This window comes from Podarcis erhardii (genome assembly GCF_964252035.2).
Source record: "Podarcis erhardii genome assembly, chromosome: 2".
Taxonomy (NCBI): domain Eukaryota; kingdom Metazoa; phylum Chordata; class Lepidosauria; order Squamata; family Lacertidae; genus Podarcis; species Podarcis erhardii.
The window spans coordinates 76,835,762-76,854,715 of record NC_138498.1 but is presented as its reverse complement, the minus strand read 5'-3'; the positions used below and the strand labels follow the sequence as shown (position 1 = coordinate 76,854,715).

Genomic DNA, 18,954 nt, shown 5'->3' with positions numbered 1-18,954 from the left:
GCACTGAACTTATTTCACATTGCTAGCAATGGACTGTTTTTTGAGAAGCTTGAATGCAGTTAACTAGAGCTCACTTACTTAGTAGTTGGAAATATTATGCATGTTTGTGGCTCTGTCATGCTATGATACTCTCTGGATATACCATAACTACTTTTCTTCTAAATCAGCTGCATTTTTGTGAACTGTTCTCAGGTCATATTGGAGGTGTGCACTTTTCCGTTAGTTAGGACAGCGTTGGGTATTACTTTTTTAAATTCACCCTCATAAGTGCTGCTTGAAAGGTTGTTACTTAATTCTTTTTCACTTCAGGTCCTCAAATGTTCCACGTGTCACGTAGGTGGTTAGCCTCACAAATCTGCATTTGGATTGCAATAGCAGAAGATGAACTCTGTTAGAAAAGTAGATGGAAGTCCAGCTAATTCAGAAGAAATAATTCCATACTTTGCTTGATACACAACAGTTCTGTGGAAGTGACCTGCCATCAGTGGATCTTCCTGTCATATAATAGTTGGATTGAGATGTTAATATCTGTACCAGGGGTAGTCAACCTTTTTATACCTACCGCCCACTAATGCATCTTTCTTGATGGTCAAATTTCCTTACCGCCCACCAGTGCTCGATGGAAGGAGGATTCAGCTTGTGCCGTAGAACCCCCTACTGCCCACCTAGAACACCGAAACACCCACTAGTGGGCAGTAGGGACCAGGTTGATAACACCTGATCTATACTATAGACACAGCAGATGCTATAGATGTTATGCTATAGAGTCTATAGCACAAACACACTTTGGGGTAGTTCCTTAAGCAAGTTCTCTGTCCTCCAGTTCTTGGAAGCCATTGCCAGCTTTGCTTTCCATCTTCTGGTGCATTTTTCTCACATGCATGCAACATGTCGGATAGGGTGGGAGGGATATTGCTCCCTTTTCACTTGGCATTATTTCACCTGACATGTGGCTGCTGTTCTTTAGCAGTGCTTACATCTCTGGCCACCCTGTTGGTTTTATAGAGTTGGGGGACCTTATTCAGCAGCCTGGGGGCCACATTCACTAGTGGGCAACCTTCCAAGGACCATATGCCAGTAGTGGGTAAGGCCATGAATGTGACTCTTATTTTTGTACAGCCGCACAAAAATCAGAGGTCTCTGCACATTTATCTCTCTATCTGGGTAAGAAAGGGACACTATTCCAATTCAAGGATACATTCCAACTAGCAGAGCGTGTGCATCAGGGTCTGTGATGTGGGTGCCGAGGAGGAGTCATGGGTTATAGAAAATCCTAAGGATCAAAGGCCTGAGAATCCCCACCCCTTTTACACACAGTTAATACATTAGTTTAAAAACTCCTGTTCTTTAACTCACTTGTTGTAGTAGTTGTCATTTGTTATGCCACCTATGTGCATACTGCTTTATAAAGAACAGATATGACCTGCCCTGGGAGGTTTAGAGTCTAAAATAGACAGAGGGAAACAATGGATGCAGGGCTGGGCAGGGGAAGAATATGTTATTTTTTCCCAATTTTGTGTGCTTTGATTTAATTATAATAGGGCTTGGGCCCTAAGGAGGGAATGAGGGAACGGCAATTCCAGAGGGGGCAAGAGGAGAGAAGCGGGGGAAGGGAGACAATGAATATGAAACCTTTGCTAGAGGCACAAGTCCCTTCTACTGTAGAAACAAAAACAAAAGCACAAACGGGATGAGGAGCTCAAGAGCCCAAATAATGAATAATCTCTCTCTCTCTCTCTCTCTCTCTCTCTCTCTCTCTCTTGCTTTGCTCTCTTCCTTGGTCAGAATATTATCCTCAAGAACTGTCCATGAGGGACTAAAGAGCCAGGAACTGAACTCCGCTGATACCGGTAAGAAAGAAGTGTCTTTGTGTCTGTAGTAGTTAGAGAATGAGGCTAAATGCCATGGTGTGTACATGTCATGTTTCCCTCACGGGCTTAGCTTTCTAGAACTATCCTGCTGGGGTGAGGCTCTTCCTCACAAACACTTCCTACTTTTCCTTTGAACTTTTATCCGTTCTGCAGTGAGTTTCCATGTTCTGCTTTGCAGGGAACTCAGGCAACTCTATAGACAAAAGGCCATTTGACAGTAGAATTCCATATGTGCCAGATGGTGAAATCTAATCATTTGTTAAACTGTTGAATGGATGAATGTTGAATAAGTGCATCTGCTGCTGAACAAATCAGTTAATACTCTCTAAAATCTTACTGCATGACTTGCAATGCAACAAAATGTGTGTTTGAGGTGCTACCTAATGTCAGCTTTGCAGAAGTGGCTGCTGCTCATTCTGGGATTTAATTGGTTTTTAAATGGAGAGGTGTTATGTCAATACAATACAATCTCTATATGTGCCAATTATAAATGCCTGGAATTAGGGCTTTAAGAGAAAGCAGCTCTTAGTCCAAACATAGCTGGAATGAAATGACTATTGGTATATTGATATCTTTAACTATCTTGCATCACGGAGGATACTAACTTATTTTGTACGCTAAAGCAAATAACCATAAACTTTGCTTCAGCGTTAACACATAATAAATTGTATCCCCAAAAAAGTCTGCATAACAGGATGGCAGAAGTTGACTTTCCCTCTCTCTGGTCCCCCAGCAGCTTCTCAAAGGGGTCCTCTGAGGGCACCCCAATCACACTGCAGAATGGGATAAACTAGAACAGAGTTGGGGCAGCGAGGAGTCCAGAAAATCAGGTATTGGCAGTGGCCACAAGCCCTTGCTTTCTGTTTGATTGGGCTTTGTGACACTGTGACATAGCTGATTCTGGCCCAGTTTTTAGTGATTTAGATCCAAACCTGTGTTTGCTACTCAAAGGGGTTTTGTGCTAGCGAAAAGGCCCTTGTGCAGATTAGCTCCCTGAATTTTGGGCAAGTTCCCTCATCCCTCAGGTCCAGCTTTGGGTGAGTTGCAGGAGGCTATCAAAAATAAATGTGCATATATGTGAAACTCTGGATTGTATCCAGAGTTTTGTGTGTGTAGTTCCACTGGTGCATTGGGACTTCTCTTTCCCTCTCCTCTGCCCACGCTCTTCCAGAAAACATCTGCACCAGAGGGTCCCTCAAGTCCCCTCCCCCGAGTTGATTTTACAGGCACACAGAGATCAGAGGGGACAGGAGAGGGAGAGCAGTTGCATGCATGGAAGTGTGTTGCACCAGAGGAGCTGCAGTGTTGGATGGGGCCCTGTATTTATTGGTTTAATTTCTATAGTTTAAATATTTCTAAATGCTAGCTCAGTGGTACCTTGGCTCTCGAACTTAATCCGTTCCAGGAGTCCGTTCGACTCCCGAAACCGTTCGAAAACCAAGGTGCAGCTTCTGATTGGCTGCAGGAGCTTCCTGTACTCCAACAGAAGCCACATCGAACGTTCAGCTTCTGAAAAAGGTTTGTAAACCAGAACACTTCTGGGTTTGTGGAGTTCCAGAGCCGATTTGTTCAGCAACTAAGCCGTCCGGGAACCAAGGTTCCACTGTATTTAGAGCACATGTTTGCACAGAGTGTTCTTATTATTATTCTTATTTTTTCTAGTTGTAACCAATGGTAAATACTGCTGTCCAAAGATCTACTTTAATCATCGCTGCTTCTCAGGGCCATATCTTAACAAAGGTAGAATTGCAGAACTGCCACAGTCTGTGGGACCAGGAAACTGTGTCCTTGTTCTTAAAGAGGTAAGGGCATCTGGAAAACATGGCTATATACTTGTGGCACAATTTCTCTGTCAAAGCACACCCTTTGTATCATTGTAGGCTAGGAATACATTAATGCAGCATTCAACGTAAGTATGGAAAAGTGTAGACCTATAAAATAATGTATTAGGTTGGAAAGTTGAAATCATAATCAGGATATTGGTGGGTTTGGCAGCATTAAGTCGCACAGCATAATTCTCAATCACTAAAACATGAAATAATGACCCGTGCTGTGGGGAAGACTTGTCTGAACCAGATTTCTCAATCTGCATTTCATGAAACAAATTCAGCTATAGAGTAGCAAGATGGTTTCTTCTGTGTCATAGGGATGGTGGTGTGATCAGCTTGTATTGTTGCATGGTATGCCAGAGGCTTCCTGGTAAGTTTGGAAAGCACAGTTTTGTCTAGGGTAATCTGGAACCCATGGGACATGGCGGTATATTCTGGTGAATCAAGAGTCCAGTTCTGCAAGGAGAAGTCCATACTCACCATAAAAAACTGGCTGCAAACAAGTTTCTGCCCCTTCCAGCTAGCTGGAGGGCGTTACTCTGATTTTTCAGCTATCAAAGAACACTATAGTTCTTTTATAAGGGGCCCATTCACATTAGCAAGACAGGGGAAACTCATAATGGTATAAACCTCTGCAAAAGGACATATACATACTAACTTCTTCCGATTGTAAGGCAGTACCAGATAGAACAACAGAAATATAAGCCATTCTTATAGGGTGTAGAGTTTGTTTTTTACTCATGGTTCTTCACAGTCTAATTCAGGGGTTGTCAACCTGGTCCCTACCACTTACTAGTGGGCGTTTCAGGATTCTAGGTGGGTGGTAGGGGGTTCTACGGCACAAGCTGAATCCTCCTTTCATCGAGCACTGGTGGACAGTAAGGAAATTTGACCATCAAGAAAGATGCATTAGTGGGCGGTAGGTATAAAAAGGTTGACTACCCCGGTCTAATTCATTGTGTTTTACTTTTTTTAAGCTATTTGTTTTTAATGTATTATGTTCCCTGCCTTGAGTGCATTTTTGAAGTGGAAAGGCAAGAATGGACATCCAGTGACAAATGAAAAGGCTTTAGGGCAAATTAGATATCTGTAGAGCTCTGTATTTTTTGTTGTATTACAGAAATGCCTAAGTGGCATTATGGAGAAGAGAATATACACCTGTCACTAAGCAGCAGTAGAAACTGTCCACGACAGAATATTAGAGTTGATGAGTCAGTCATTTGATCTGTTGTGACAAATCTATAGTCCTTTGAGAACATTCTAGATTATAGGAGTTGCCTCTGGGGGTCTTTGCTGCATGTTAAACGCCATGGGTTATTCTTCATAGTGGCAGCTTTGTCAGATACTGTGCAGTATCCATGGTCTAACAGTGCAAAATACTTTTTGTATGAGTTTTTTTTAAATAAGGGTGGTTCACTATTCTGGGTTATTTGCTCATTAAATTGATGTATGTTTCTTACATGGCTGTCTTCTCGGAATAAATTGAATGGGGCAATTATCACTCAGCATTTTTTCCCAGATATTTGAATGCAAGGATAAATATTTACTTTGAAAGCAAGTTGGCTCAAAGCTCGTTATCAAACCTCTTGTATTTGATCAAAATCTGGCTCATTTTTAATGTATCCTTGGGCATTTATTTCAAATGAGACCACCCCGTAAACGTGTTAAACTTGATACTGGCATTTTTGTTTCCTCCAGTGCCTGCTTTTTAGCTCATTGTTCCACTTTGTTTAGCCATTGTGATAAACCTTCCTAGCACTCCTCTTTACCTCCTTCCTGTAGTAAATATTCCCTCCTGAATGGAATGCTGTGAAATCTTATTCCATGCTCCCTTTGTTTGGTATGTTAGTGGTGTCTCTTTTGCCATTCTCCATCTATCCTTCCTTAAGAATCCTCTTTCTTGACTGGGAGCTGGAGGGAGAAAATGAATAATCTCAGAAATGAAGTCCGGGGGGGGGGGAGTATTCTCCAAATTTTTGGCATACCTTTATAAAATAAAGTAGCAACATTTGCTAGATAACATTACTTTACCCTGAACAACATTGAGGGAAATGTGGAAAGACAGTTAGGCTATACTGAACACTGAACTGGGAATCCTAGGCAGTCAGATAAATCCTTACTTGTTGTCTGTTTTTGGTTCAGAGGTGCTGTCCTTTCTAAACATATTATACTGATACATTTTAGTTTAATGCTCAGTCTCTCAAGTTGCTAACTCAGATGAATAGAACTAATCTACTAAGTCATATTAACATGTTAGAAGAAATTTACTTGCCTACTGCATTCATAACACTCTCTCCTCATTTCCATTTTCAGGTTCTTTCTTTGCTGATCAATGCTGCCTATAAACCTAGCCGTGTCCTTAGAGAAATACAGCTGGATGAGGAAGCTGCATGGCATGGATACGGAGAGACCCTGAAAGCAAAGTAAATGGACTCTGTTCTGTAGTGTGTGTTGGTCCTTTGCTCTTAGGCCAAATTAGACATTGCCAAGGAAGGATTTCTCAGCCTTTGTAATGCTAACCCCCTGAGCTTGCCTGCAAATGCTGCCCTGCGTTCCCAAACACCCTTACCTGGCTGTCATGACTCCAATGAATGTGACCACTGCTCTGTAAAGGAGGAAGTTCATCTTTTCTCCCTGATGGAATGCATGCAGCCATGTTCTAGGACCCTTTGGTGTTTGAGATGCTCCTATAGCAGCATTTGGTCCAGGCACCATAACCAGTACAGTAGGAGTGTGTCTTGGTTTGAGAATGGTGATGCACAACATTTCCTCACCCTAAAATGTTTTCTGTAAACATAAGAAATTCCATGGCATCCAGAATATTGTCTTTGTAAAAACGATGATCAAATCACATGTTGTTGTTGTTTTCCTCCTTGCTTCAGGTATAAAGGAAAGAGCTACCGTGCCACAGTGGAAGTTGTAAGAACAGCTGATCGAGTCACAGAGTTCTGCAGGCAGACCTGTATCAAACTTGAATGTTGTCCAAATCTCTTTGGCCCCCAAATGGTGCTAGACAAGTGTTCAGAGAACTGCTCTGTTTTGACAAAAACCAAATACAGTGAGTAATTGCGGTGGTTGGCCCTACAAGGGAATTTTCTGATTCACTACTGAGCTATTCTACAGTGTAGGTCAGTGGCTGCAAAGCACAACTTCCAGTAAATGCAGTTTCCTTAAAGCTGCTGATCATGCTCATCTTAGTTTATATATGCTCAAAGCACCACTGGACTGTGACCATATCATCAACATTTAATCTTGCCCTTGGTCGAAAAGTGTCCATTGAGTCCTTCTTCAGTTAGTTTAGCAGTGCAGAAAACTCATGCTGTATTAGTAAACCCAACCTGTGATTGTACTGGGGTTCCTATTGGTCTCCGGACAAACCTACCTATTATGTGAGTGATACATCACCTTTCCTGACCTTTCTATCTTCATTTGGAGGAGCCATATGGGATTTGAAATTAAATCTAAACTACCCTCTGGGAATCTGTTGATCGCCCCATGGGAAGCAATGCTGATATATTTTTGTGTGTGTGTTGGGCGGGATTCATTTGCAGGTTGGTCACCACTTAACATGTTGAGAAACTGGACTCTTGATGGTTGTAGAGCAGTTTGATGTGCAAAATTGTTGCCACTCCAACCGTTTGAATCACTGTGCTGTTTGTTGAGTTACTAGATTCCAATAGCCAGTACAAGTTTAATTTATGTACCGCAGAATATGTCATCTTTCTTCTAAGGCACATACCCATAGGTATCAAACAGCAACAATAGGTCATATAGATGGACATCATTTATCCCCTGTTGGTGGTGCATAAATATCATAAATAAAACATGGTGATAAAAGGAGATTTTAGAGGCACTCTTGATACATGTAGGGCTAGCAAAAGATGAATCATCCTGACATTTCACAGTCAGAATCCTTTTTCTATTAATTTCTCATAGCCCATTATTATGGGAAGCGAAGAAACAAAAGGATTGGCCGTCCACCAGGTATCCACAGCAACACAGAGACAAGCATGAAGAAGGCAAGCAGGAAAAGAAAGAAGCGGAAAAACTTCTTTGTTCATAAGAAGAAACGCTCTTCTACCTCTGTAGATAACACACCTGCTGGCTCACCCCAGGTATGATAACGCATACAATTTATTTAATGCACTCTGTGTTCCATAGGTATTAGATGAATGGGCTTTTTGGTATTTTGCTACATACAGTCTTCACTGTCTACCTCTGAGTCTCCCCGTCTCCTTTCCATACCATTTCAGGGCAGTGGGGGTGAAGAGGATGATGATCAGGATGACATAGATGAAGAGTCCCTTACGGAAGACAGCACCTCTGAGCACCAGGAGGAACTGCTTGAAGAGTCTGAAGTGTCAGAAAAGAAATCGCGGTCATCCTCCCCCACACAGAGCGAGCAATCCCATTTTGGAGCTCAGGACCGGGACAAACGGAAAAGGAAACTACGCGCCTTTTCTTTCTCAGATGATGAAAATAAGCCTCCTTCACCAAAGGTAGGTCTTGGAATTTTTTTAAAAAGAATACCTTAGCAGCGAGCATCTAGTGTTCAGAAATAGAGATTTTGTTCATCGGGGGTTATCTCTAAATCTCTGGGAATCCCCAGAGCAGATATGGGGTGTGCACAGGGGGAGGAGAGGAAGGGAAGGTTGGGCTCACAGAAGTCTTTCCATGTGCACAATGGTTTAGCTGGATGCAACCCAAGGTCATTAAGCCATCTAATGATGAGCCTTGAAGGCTGAGGCCTTTCCCCCCATTTGTTATTAAATGGAAATAAGTGCTCATATTTGTCAGGTCTACCTAGTACTAAAATCAAAAGGGGCAAAATAATTGCTCCAATAAGCAGGTGAGGAAATATTTGTACTGACTTGTGACCTAGCAAAGAAGAAACAGACCCTGTTAAGGAAGGATTATTAAGAGTAGTTTTGAGATTTTCTTTAGAAGCAAAATAATCCATTTCCCTGCATTCTAATTATATACATTTCTGATACTTGTTATTTAAATAACAATTCCAGAATATAGGTTGGGAGAGTGCAGGGATGGCAGGTTTACCCCCTCTCTTGCTGCTCTGGGGAAGGAAGTTGCATCAGTAGAAATTTCCCTCCCAGGACACTAGGGAAGACTCAAAACCTCCTTCCTGGTATATCATGCATCCAGAGCATGAACTCTCTACTGAAATAGCAACAATCAGTTGTTACAATAAATTGCATATACACAATTTAACCGATTGTATAATTCAACATATAAACTTGCATATAATTTGCACTTAGTGCAACCTGTTGCATACCTAACTCACCACAACAGCAACACTGCAGTGATTAGGGTGAGGAAATCCAACCAGATGGGTGGGGTAAATTATTATTATTATTATTATTATTATTATTATTATTATTATTATTATTATTATTAAAAATATACAGTTGTACCTCAGAAGTTGAACGGAATCTGTTCCGGAAGTCCGTTTGACTTCCAAAACGTATAACCAAGGCACTCCTGCAGCAAATCAGAAGCCGCATCAGATGTTCGGGTTCCAAAGAACGTTTGCAAACCAGAACATATACTTCCAGGTTTGCGGCATTCGGGACCCAAAACATTCGAGTCACAAGGCATTTGACTTCTGAGGTATGACTGTATACACATTCCACCTGTTCTTACTAGAAGCTCCATGTATAGATCTCATCTAGTTGCTGGGATTTAGGGATTTCCCCTCCAAGTGCTGCCCTGTCAACATTTTTTTGCTACAGTCTCAAGAATATACAACTTGGGGGTGGGGCAGAGAGAGGGGATGGTTTGTGGATTCTGTTCATGAGTACATGGTTCACACCTTATGAATTAAATTTGATCGCCACACACACAAAATCCCTAACACCGAGAATCCAAAATGTCATGATCTGTGGCTCTTTTCAGGTGATAACTCGGGTGGAATTGGTGGGAATATACGAAAAGAGTAAATATGCTTGAGCAGGGCAAATGTAATATTTTTGCTTTGTTTTGGGACTTGTGGGATAGGAAATAAAGATAGACGTTGGAGAAAAGCTGCAGCTGGACAGCAACCCTCTGGAGTGGAGTGTAGCTGATGTTGTGCGGTTCCTCAAATCTACAGACTGTGCCCCATTAGCTAGAATATTTCTGGATCAGGTATTCTATTGTTTTACTGTTGGCAATTGTTAACTGAGCACATGAAATCTCTAGTCTTTGTCTCAATAACTTTCTAGCATTGCAAATAGTTTCGCTTTTTTGGATCCTTATACTTTGTCGAGGGATGTATTCCCATTTGATTTGTTAGCTTTCAATCGGACCATTTAATGCATCTTAATGGCATTTTTTTCATCAGTTCTGAACCCTGTTCTCTCTCTGTCTCTCAACAGGAAATAGATGGACAGGCACTTCTCCTGCTAACTCTCCCCACTGTTCAGGAGTGTATGGACTTGAAACTTGGCCCAGCCATTAAACTTTGCCATCACATTGAAAGGGTTAAATTTGCCTTCTACCAACAGTTTGCTAACTAAAGGGAGGGGGTGATAAGTTGGAAAATGAATTTTTAAAGCACAACTGCAGCATCCTACTCTTCCTTCAACAGGGTGAGGCAAGGAAGGTCAGACGGAAACTGCTTATAAACTGGCGTTTGCAGTCTTGCACTTTGAGGGGCGGGAAAAAATACTTGGAGCAAAACATTAATGCAATCCCAGCTATTTTCACAGCTGTCTATTGGATTAAGAATGTAGTAGTCGCTTGTTCTGTACATCAGGACTTTTTTGATGAATAAAGGTGGTTGTAATCTCTCCTCTAAGGGGAGAAAAAAATCCTGTAGTTCTGGTCTGAAATGGACAGACTTGGCAGCACATGGAAGGGAATGCCGATTGATGGAAATCTCCTTGCCATTTGCAGAACTACTTCATTTTCTTTGTCTTAAACATAATTTTTTAAACATTAATATCGCTGATTGCCAAGATAAGTGGTGTGGCCAAAAGCTTGAAAACTGAAGTGCAGCCAGATGTTTTTTGTTTGTGATTTTTATTTTGGAACTTGCTTTCTACCTCTACAGCCTGGGAAAAAAAAGCTATGAGGGAATTACATTTTTCGGGGAAGGTCATATATGGCTATGCAACATGTGCTTTTCTGCAGTCAAAATAGGAATGCCAACATTTTTTCACCTGACAGAGGTCCTGGGCCTCCAAAAGTTATCTGAAAGTCACAGATTAAAAAAGTTAGAGCTGTTTGTCATGGAGAGGGAGTGGTGGTGAAGTTTGTGCCTGACAGAATTTCTGCCTGCCATGCTGCTGGTCAAGGCACAGAGAGGACAAGTTTTGGGAATTGTAGAACAGGAGGTTTGAAAGTTAACATATGGCTCTGCTTTACAGATAAGCTGCAACCTAATTTTTTATTATTATTTTATTTTTTACTGAAAGCTGCACAGAAATATTGACACTTTAGTATCATTTCTCTTTTCTGAAAATATTTACTAGAATATTGCATGGTATGAGATTGGGATTAAGTCTTCTCGTATTCTCATTTGTTTTTGGAAATTGACCTTGCATCTGTAAAGGAAGAACGGACAGAAATGTCGAGCTCCTATCAATTCTCCAATGTTTAAAGGGTTTCTCCAGAAAATTGTAGTTGTTTTGTAAATGCATGGGTGAAATGTCGTCTTCCCTCTTCTATCTTAAGTATATAACAGAAATGATTTGTGATGTCCTTTTTGTTGGACAGTTCATGCAGCCTGTACTGTGTGTACACCTTAAGAGATAGGGTCCATAGTTCTCTACATAACTTTGTGGGTTTATGTAGAGGCAATTCAACTATGGTCAACTTCATAATGTGCTAGCTTATGCTTATCTATACAGCAACTTCCCACAACTGCAACAACTAACTGTTGGTGCACATTGCTGAACAATTACAGGTTTTGATTTCTGCAGAGTGAATCCAGCTTCGTTGGGATCCAGCCATGCACCAAATGGGCTTCTGCACCCATTATATGTGTCTGTTAAATTTGAAGTATATCCGCATCACTGGATCTTTTTGATCTTCACAGTTTGAAACATTGTCTTCCTGCAGAGTCACGTTCCAGGATATATATGAGTGCTGTTTAGGAAGAGGGTTGTATGGTGTCTTAAAAGAAATGAATAACCTTCCTAGCTTTATGAGACCCTAGATAAGAGTATGGATGCAGTGAATGATTACTCAGAGCTTTCATACTTCAGGTTTCAACCAAAGTAGGTTTAGTACATTAAATGCTGTGTAAATGAGCATATGGACCAAGTTTGCAATTACATTTATATATTGAAATGAGTGCTATTCAACTGGTCCATTTATTTATGAGAAATGCACTTGTATGTGTTGGTTTGAATGCTTCTCTCTGGCATTGGGCGGGTGGGGTGGATCCAGGTTTTTTCATTATCCAGCTTCAGTGCATCTTTTGCTTTATTAAAAAGGTAACTATTGGGTACCTTCTGGGGGGGGATCAAAAATCATAAGAATGGCATATGTACAAAACTTGTATGTCTTGAGATTTTCAGAGTTTTTAAAGTAAAACTTTCATACTCCATGCATTGCTGTAAATAAGCCAACTTACGTTTCTGAAGCCAATGGAGTAGGTGCTGGCTATTTGTGATATATTTATAAGCTAATATTTCTGCCCTACTTTAGGAGTTTGATCCCAGTGGGATCCATTTAGGGGCTGTCAGAAAGAGAGATGCTTTCCATTGTTTGTTACTTTAAGTCATTTCTATGCAACACATGAGTAGTTGTACACTTCATTTCTTGAGACAATTCCAGCGTATCTTGTGGGCTGAATTTGTAGCCGTCTGCAAAGCATTCATCCCCTAAGTAGCCCTGGAATATTTTCCAACTTCAGGGAAATGTAACCTCATCTACAAACCCTTCATTTCTTTCCATTTACTGCCCAAATCAGTTCAATTGGAAGCTTATCTGACTTAATGCTGTTAAAACTTCAAAAGGTTATTGTGCTACTGTAGTAGAGTGGGAGAGAGTCTGAAAAGTTAGATAACATTGTGCATTTTAACTATGCTAATGACATTCTTACTAGGATAAAGTACATGTGTCCAAAGCAGAGAGTGAGAAAAGATAAACATAATTGTTAGATCTCTGGGGGCTAGTTGCTATACAATGACTACATGAAAATAAATTTATAGGTACTTTTATTAAACAACATAGGTTTTCCACTTGATTGGCTTTTGGGGGTGGGAAACAGCAGCTTATAAAGCTATTGTCAAAAGAAATTCAGTACATAATTTTGGTTTACACTCAAAGGTTCTAAGTTGCATCCTGTTAACTGGCACAGCTATCTAATAAAACGTGAGATAGTTGAGATAGTTCTGGTCTAATTTTACTTGGCATAGCTACCGCTTCTATAATGCTAGAAACTTGAAAGGAGGTGGGAAGCCTGTGCCATGAAGGGCTTATTCCAGACTCTGAAAGAGACAGGGGTTGGGGTGGGGATTGACAGTGCTTTAAAATTTATGTACCTGCCATGCAACTGCCAATCCTGTTAAGATAATGGAAACCTTGTTAGTACTTTCACAAACCCACCTCTGAAAGGACTAACCAGAGGTGGGTTTTTAGCTACCCTTGATCTAGCTAGCATGCCCATGCTGGGTGTGGCCACCCCACGCTGTCTTGCACAAATCTGCATGCAAGCACAAAGGGCAAACTCACAAACCTCTACAGCCATCCATCAATGTGTCTAATTTATAAATGTTTCCCTTTTTTCTGCCACTGCCATAAAATTGCCTTGATGGAGCTGGTGAGACACCTGGACCCAGAGGTTAGCCACGAATGCTTTACAGTAAGGTAGAATAAGTTGAATACTAAATCTATAGCAGTGTGTCAATTAGGGTACAATACCAGGAGCAAAGGATTTTGCAGTCCTCCCTATCTACAGGCTAAGAAGGAAGTCAGCATTTGGAACCTCTCTACCAGCTGCCACAGGTAGGACTGGCATCTTTGCCCCTCTACCATTGGTGCTTCAGCATCAGGGGGAAACAGGATGGATCAGGATCCAAGGTTCTCCTGTTCTCCCAACACACCCCTTGGATGCAGTATGGTCCTGGAGCATCTGATTCTAGTGAGACCAGCAGGGCTTGGCATCTGGCAGTGCTGCTGCCAGAGACCCTTCTCTTCCCCCCCTCCTCCATTCTCATTAGATGACTCTACCCTTTAGTGAAATGAGCACACACTTTTTGTCTGATTTGCAGATACTTTTTACGTATTTCTAGCCAAAGCCTAATCAGCTCAAAAGTTTGTCTTGTTGGAGAATTTTGCATGCCAGATTACCTAGGCAGTGCACATCTTTACATCAGCCGCTTTCTTTCTGCACACATTGTGAAGCTTTATGAATTCATACCAGAGTGTTGCCAAAAGTAAAACAATGTTTTAAATAAGGCTTTTGTTGCGATTTTCAGTTTTGTCTAAGATTTTGTCTACTGTGAAAGTAGTATCTGAAATACCAAGATTTGCTAAGCACAAAGGGACTTGCCTGAAAACCTCATGAGTGTAAATTTGACTGTGTGCTGAGAACTCACGCTGGTATTAACTTTCCCTAAATCATTCATATATGAACTTTGTTGTCAAAGGTAACCTTTTAACCATGAGGCTAGAATGGGGTTTGAGCATGCAATTTTAAAAGCTCATTATATAATCCATTATATAAACCATAGATCCAAACCCAAAAGCGGGTAGGTGGGAGTAACTTTTTCCCACCCCTCTTCTCTCCAGAGGAGCCCCATTGAAAATGTACTAGGAATGCTGCAGAATTGGGGTATGATGTGCTGAAAGGGGAAGTAATAGAATAATAGAAAAAAAGATGCTCCAAGCAGATGCTACCATTATAGGTGTGTCTGCCCATTTTTTTCCGCAGAAAGAAAGGAAGTCTCCTTCTGCCCAGTGCTACCCACTGCAGGCTGGATTAGTAGCTGATGAGATCTGTAGTGAACCTTGCTAGTGTGAATTCCTTTTTGAAAAGGATCAAAATTGGAGACACTAGAAGTACAGCAGTTATTTATATTAGTTACTTGCTTGTTAGAAGTTAGACTTAATTATTGCACTGCTGCTGACCAGATTAAATTACTTAAAAGAATAAAATCAAGATTGAACCATGGAATGCAGCACATTACTTCCTCCAGACTCTAGAATGAAATGCAATGTTCCACTGACTTGTTGTCTTAAACTTCAGGAGTGTGGAAACTGGATTTACCAGAACTTTGGAACTTCAAGTAATGAATTGAAGTGATTTAAAAAAAAAAAAAACAACTGTGAAGAACTTACTCCTTTAACTGCAACTCCTAAGAAACCTTAAGTACTATCTGTATATCACAGAGGCTTCATGTTTGTCAGCTTCTGCTGTTGTTACCTAATCACCCAGTCCACTCTCATACAGGACTGCACACAGATTTTTCCATTGACTTCTGAACCAGTTCTGTTAGTGTTTATAGACAATCAGAAATCTCTTGAAAGAGCCTTCTAGGGCAGGTACTGCCAGCATATATGTAGATCTGTTTTGTTGTAATAAATCATTGAACATGCACTTTCCCTGCTTTGTTCTTTCTTTTTTTAAAAAAAAATTAAAGATGTATATTGTGTTGTTCCTCCTGCTTGCTGTATTTTTCTTTGATTTAATATATATAAATTATATGTGTGAACTGAGGGTAAAATTCAAAAATGGAGAAATATGCACATAAAATATGCCTATTGAAGATCCTCCTTTACTGGATAGATGTATCAGTTAAAGGGTTAAAATATTTTAAATGGATTATTTTGCTTGGTTTTTTTTCCTGTAAATGAATGTACATAATTTTGTGGTACTTCATGACCGTTTAAAGTGATTGTAAGTAAATTTTAAAAAATACTTAAGTTGCTGCTGGTCTACTTTTGTGTCAATAAGCTGAGTATTGCTTGAGTGCTCAGAATTCCATGTTACATGTGTCATTGAGGGGAAACTGGATTACATTACTATTACATAAACAAGCACTTGAGGGTTCATAGGCACAAAGGTGAATTTCCAAGTGTCTTACAATTATGGTTCAAGAAACATTATCATATGCTCTTAGTGCTGGGCTTATTTGCCTGTGACCCTTTTAGGAAAGAACTTTTGCAAACAGTTTCCCCTAGAAAAATCTGCTGGTAAAAATGCTGCTGGATAGACCAAAAGCTTTTCTTGTCTAATATTCTGTTGGCCACATGGCCAATCCAGTGCCTCAGTTAAGAAATGAACAGGAACTGAGTCCAGTAGTAACTCTCATGTGTTCAACAGCATATAGGCTCTGTCAGTGGAGGCAATATACCAATAGTGGTTTTTTTTACTGTTTTATTGGTTTATCAATACAAATACGAAGACATCGATACATTTCTCCCCTAGCCACTTCATCTAAGAAAGTCAGGCAGCAGTCTAGTTTTTCTGACCGACAGCTCACTTTGCTGTCAAACTGACAGAAAACAGTTTTTCATTAAATTTATTTCCCTAACCTATGCACCTATTCATCTTATACAGATTACTTAAATTAAGGGCATCTCTACAATGTAAGCTATTTCCATAAATACCCCCCACTCCAGAATGTGGTAAGCAAATTCTTTCCACCCAAATTTGAACGGATTCCCTTGCATACACAAAGCTGCATATATATTTAAAATGTGACAGACATCCTCTATGGGGGGGGGGCGAGGATAAGTCAATGGGAAGACATGAAACATGGAATATACATGGAAGACAACTTCAAGATTTGGAATTTAAAATGTTTGTTTTTTCTAGATTGCCTCCTGCTAGAGTTAAACTCTTGTCCTGCATTTGAGCTACAAGAAACCAAAAAAATGTAAAAATATAAAACTGTTCTTTGCTCAAGAGTGTTACTACTGTATCCCTGAAGACAAGTCTACTTCTCAATGTCAATTACATGTACAGTAAAGCCTTTTAAGAAGAGTTGTAGAACCTTGCATGTTTTAAGCATAGATTGACATGTAGTGTTAAAGTTCTGCCATTTACATTACAATCCTATACAAATCTACTCAGATGTAAACCTAGTTTGAGTTCAGAAGGACTTCACTTGGGGGTAAATGAATATAGGATTGCAGCCTAAAGCAGAAAACTAGCTCAGTACAAACTCACAAGTAAATATTGTGCTGCATACAATTACACATTCTTTAGTTGAAAACAGTGAAAAGAAAAAACACTTCAATCCACATTCTCCAGCCTGAAAGCACATGAAACTGAATGTATTGATTGTGCACTCAAACCATTCTCATTATACATTTAAAACATTTTATTTCCTTCTTGGGTAGAGAAAAATATCAGTCATGGCTCAGACATGTCACATGGGTTGATATCCAATGGCCTGGTAGTTTATCTTCTAGTATGCAACAAGATAAATATTTGCTCTCAGGTATTGATAAGCCTTCATTGTACAAATCAATACAGCAGATATTTTATTACATACAGTACTGAGATCAGTGTGATGTTAATAAATATCCCTGTTCACAATTACAGCTATAAATCATCATGAGAAAACAGTTTGTTACAGACACAAGACACAAACTAGTTTTGTGACATATTCTCTATCAAAAGAAAATTCGACCCATTCTAAGTATACTTGACTCCTGGCATAAATATATTTTTGCTGGCATCCATTTATTACTAGATGTGTTGTGTTATATAAAATTGGAGTACACAAGTCACCAAAAATTGGAATGTCTTTTTGCAATCTTAACCATTTCTACTCAAGAAAATCACTGACTTCTATAGGGGTTTGCCCCCAGGTTGGTAGGTAGGATTAGGATTGCATCCTAAATGCGAGATTAAAAAAATCCATGACTTTGTAGCAAGTACAAAACGGTAACAGTAAGGATCCTGTGCTGTGAGGATAGTTTCCACCATTAGGGGGCGTCAAACTAGTCCTCAGAGTCTAATACCGTACAGTAATTAGCAGGCACCCGTGTTTCTCAGTGCTATTTGCACAGTACAGTACAGTATCTAGCTTTGAGCCTTAAGACCAGCTCAGATTTGAGACAAAAGTCTTGAGCTCAAGTCCCTGTGCCAAAGTTTTAGCTATCTCCAAAGCATCCTGAAAGCTGCCACTTCTAAACCCCAACCTAGACATTGTTTCTCAAACCAATGGCATGTGTTGCACTTATGCAGCTGTAAAAAGGTGATCTCAGGTTTGGTACAAGGCTGGATTTATTGCTTCTTGATTTTATTGTTTTGCCTCCCCCCCCCCGCCCCCCGTAAACCGCTTCGAGGTCGTTTTTACAATCTAGCGGTATATAAATCTTACGAAACAGATAAAATAATAAATGAGCCTGTGGATTAAATGGTTTTTAAACCGGCCAAAAACAGCATTAGAGCCTTTTTTTTATAACACACAATAACAGCAACAGCTAGCTTCCTACAGGCGCTTACTTTTCATAGCACCAGATCCATTAGGCTGGGAGACGGGAAGCGGCAGCCGTTTCCCGCTCGAGGTCCTGCCATTCCCCACAGCGGCAGGCGCCGGGTTGCCGAATGGCCACGGGCGACCCGGGCAGGCGCGTCTCCTCAGAAGTAAAGCTGCCTCCTCGGTGGCTTGGGGTGCGGCGGCAGGAGCTCGGAGGGTGAAGGCTTCCTCCTTCACCCGCGGGCGGAAGCGAAGCTCCTCCTCGGAAGAAAGCCCGGCCTCCGTCCTCGGCGAAGAAACAGACCGGGCCGAAACCTTAGCCCCGGGGCGCGGAGAGGAGGACGAGGGCTCGCCCAGCCTCCTCTTCCCTCCTCAGACAACCAAGAGCATATCCTCCCAGACCCGCATCCCGCCTCACTTGACGGACAGAGAGCAGCGGCCGCGACACCGCCGCCCCTTGGCCCCGCCCTCCCCCGAGGCTCCCGGCGCAGCCAATCCACGGCGCCTGACGTCACGCGCTGCCGGTGACGCGGCGCGTGGGGTTCCTCCCCCGTCCCCAGGAAGCGCCGCGGAGCCTGCGAGCGACCCTCCCTCTCCTTCCCTCTGGCCGGCGCACCTGCTCCGCGGCGCGCTCAGTCCGCCATGGGGGGCTCCCTGGCCCCCAACAGCTCCTTCCTCGCCACGCCCAGGCCGGGCTCTCCGCAGGGCGGCGGCGGCGGCGCTGCTGGCGGGCCCGGCGCTGCTTCCTCTCCGTCCGGGGCTGGGCCGGGCTACCGTGGCTGCGAGAACGGGGCCCTGATGGACAGCTTCGGCATCTTCCTGCAGGGGCTGCTCGGGGTCGTGGCCTTCAGCCTCCTCATGCGTGAGTCCCTG

General features: G+C 41.6%; 2 protein-coding genes and 1 long non-coding RNA gene across 7 annotated transcripts in view; 2 read left to right on the top strand and 1 right to left on the bottom strand.

Annotated features, from left to right (window-relative positions):
- Positions 1 to 15,566, top strand: part of SFMBT1 (Scm like with four mbt domains 1) — an 84,790-nt gene extending 69,224 nt beyond the window's left edge. For all 3 annotated transcript variants that reach the window (XM_081847918.1, XM_081847917.1, XM_081847919.1), the window contains exons 14-21: positions 1,786 to 1,850; positions 3,534 to 3,673; positions 6,014 to 6,123; positions 6,583 to 6,758; positions 7,637 to 7,815; positions 7,954 to 8,199; positions 9,713 to 9,841; positions 10,072 to 15,566. In XM_081847918.1, coding sequence (XP_081704044.1) covers positions 1,786 to 1,850; positions 3,534 to 3,673; positions 6,014 to 6,123; positions 6,583 to 6,758; positions 7,637 to 7,815; positions 7,954 to 8,199; positions 9,713 to 9,841; positions 10,072 to 10,212 — 1,186 coding nt within the window. In that variant the 3' untranslated portion in view covers positions 10,213 to 15,566. The remainder of the gene's footprint in view (positions 1 to 1,785; positions 1,851 to 3,533; positions 3,674 to 6,013; positions 6,124 to 6,582; positions 6,759 to 7,636; positions 7,816 to 7,953; positions 8,200 to 9,712; positions 9,842 to 10,071) is intronic.
- LOC309334383 lies at positions 4 to 18,546 on the bottom strand. Of its 2 annotated transcripts, none has more exons than XR_014153061.1 (3): positions 18,108 to 18,546; positions 5,470 to 5,611; positions 4 to 494 (listed from the first exon to the last, which is right to left on the bottom strand). It is a non-coding gene; the product is annotated as an uncharacterized lncRNA (long non-coding RNA). The 2 variants fall into 2 exon arrangements; XR_014153062.1 differs by lacking the exon at positions 18,108 to 18,546 and adding an exon at positions 6,475 to 6,594.
- Positions 18,547 to 18,627: 81 nt separating this feature from the next.
- The window catches only part of LOC309334317 (store-operated calcium entry regulator STIMATE-like), a 39,677-nt gene continuing 39,350 nt past the window's right edge, over positions 18,628 to 18,954 (top strand). Inside the window, exon 1 of one of the 2 annotated variants that reach the window (XM_081848568.1) lies at positions 18,628 to 18,943. In XM_081848568.1, coding sequence (XP_081704694.1) covers positions 18,724 to 18,943 — 220 coding nt within the window. In that variant the 5' untranslated portion in view covers positions 18,628 to 18,723. The remainder of the gene's footprint in view (positions 18,944 to 18,954) is intronic. The other variant, XM_081848567.1, reaches the window with a different exon arrangement.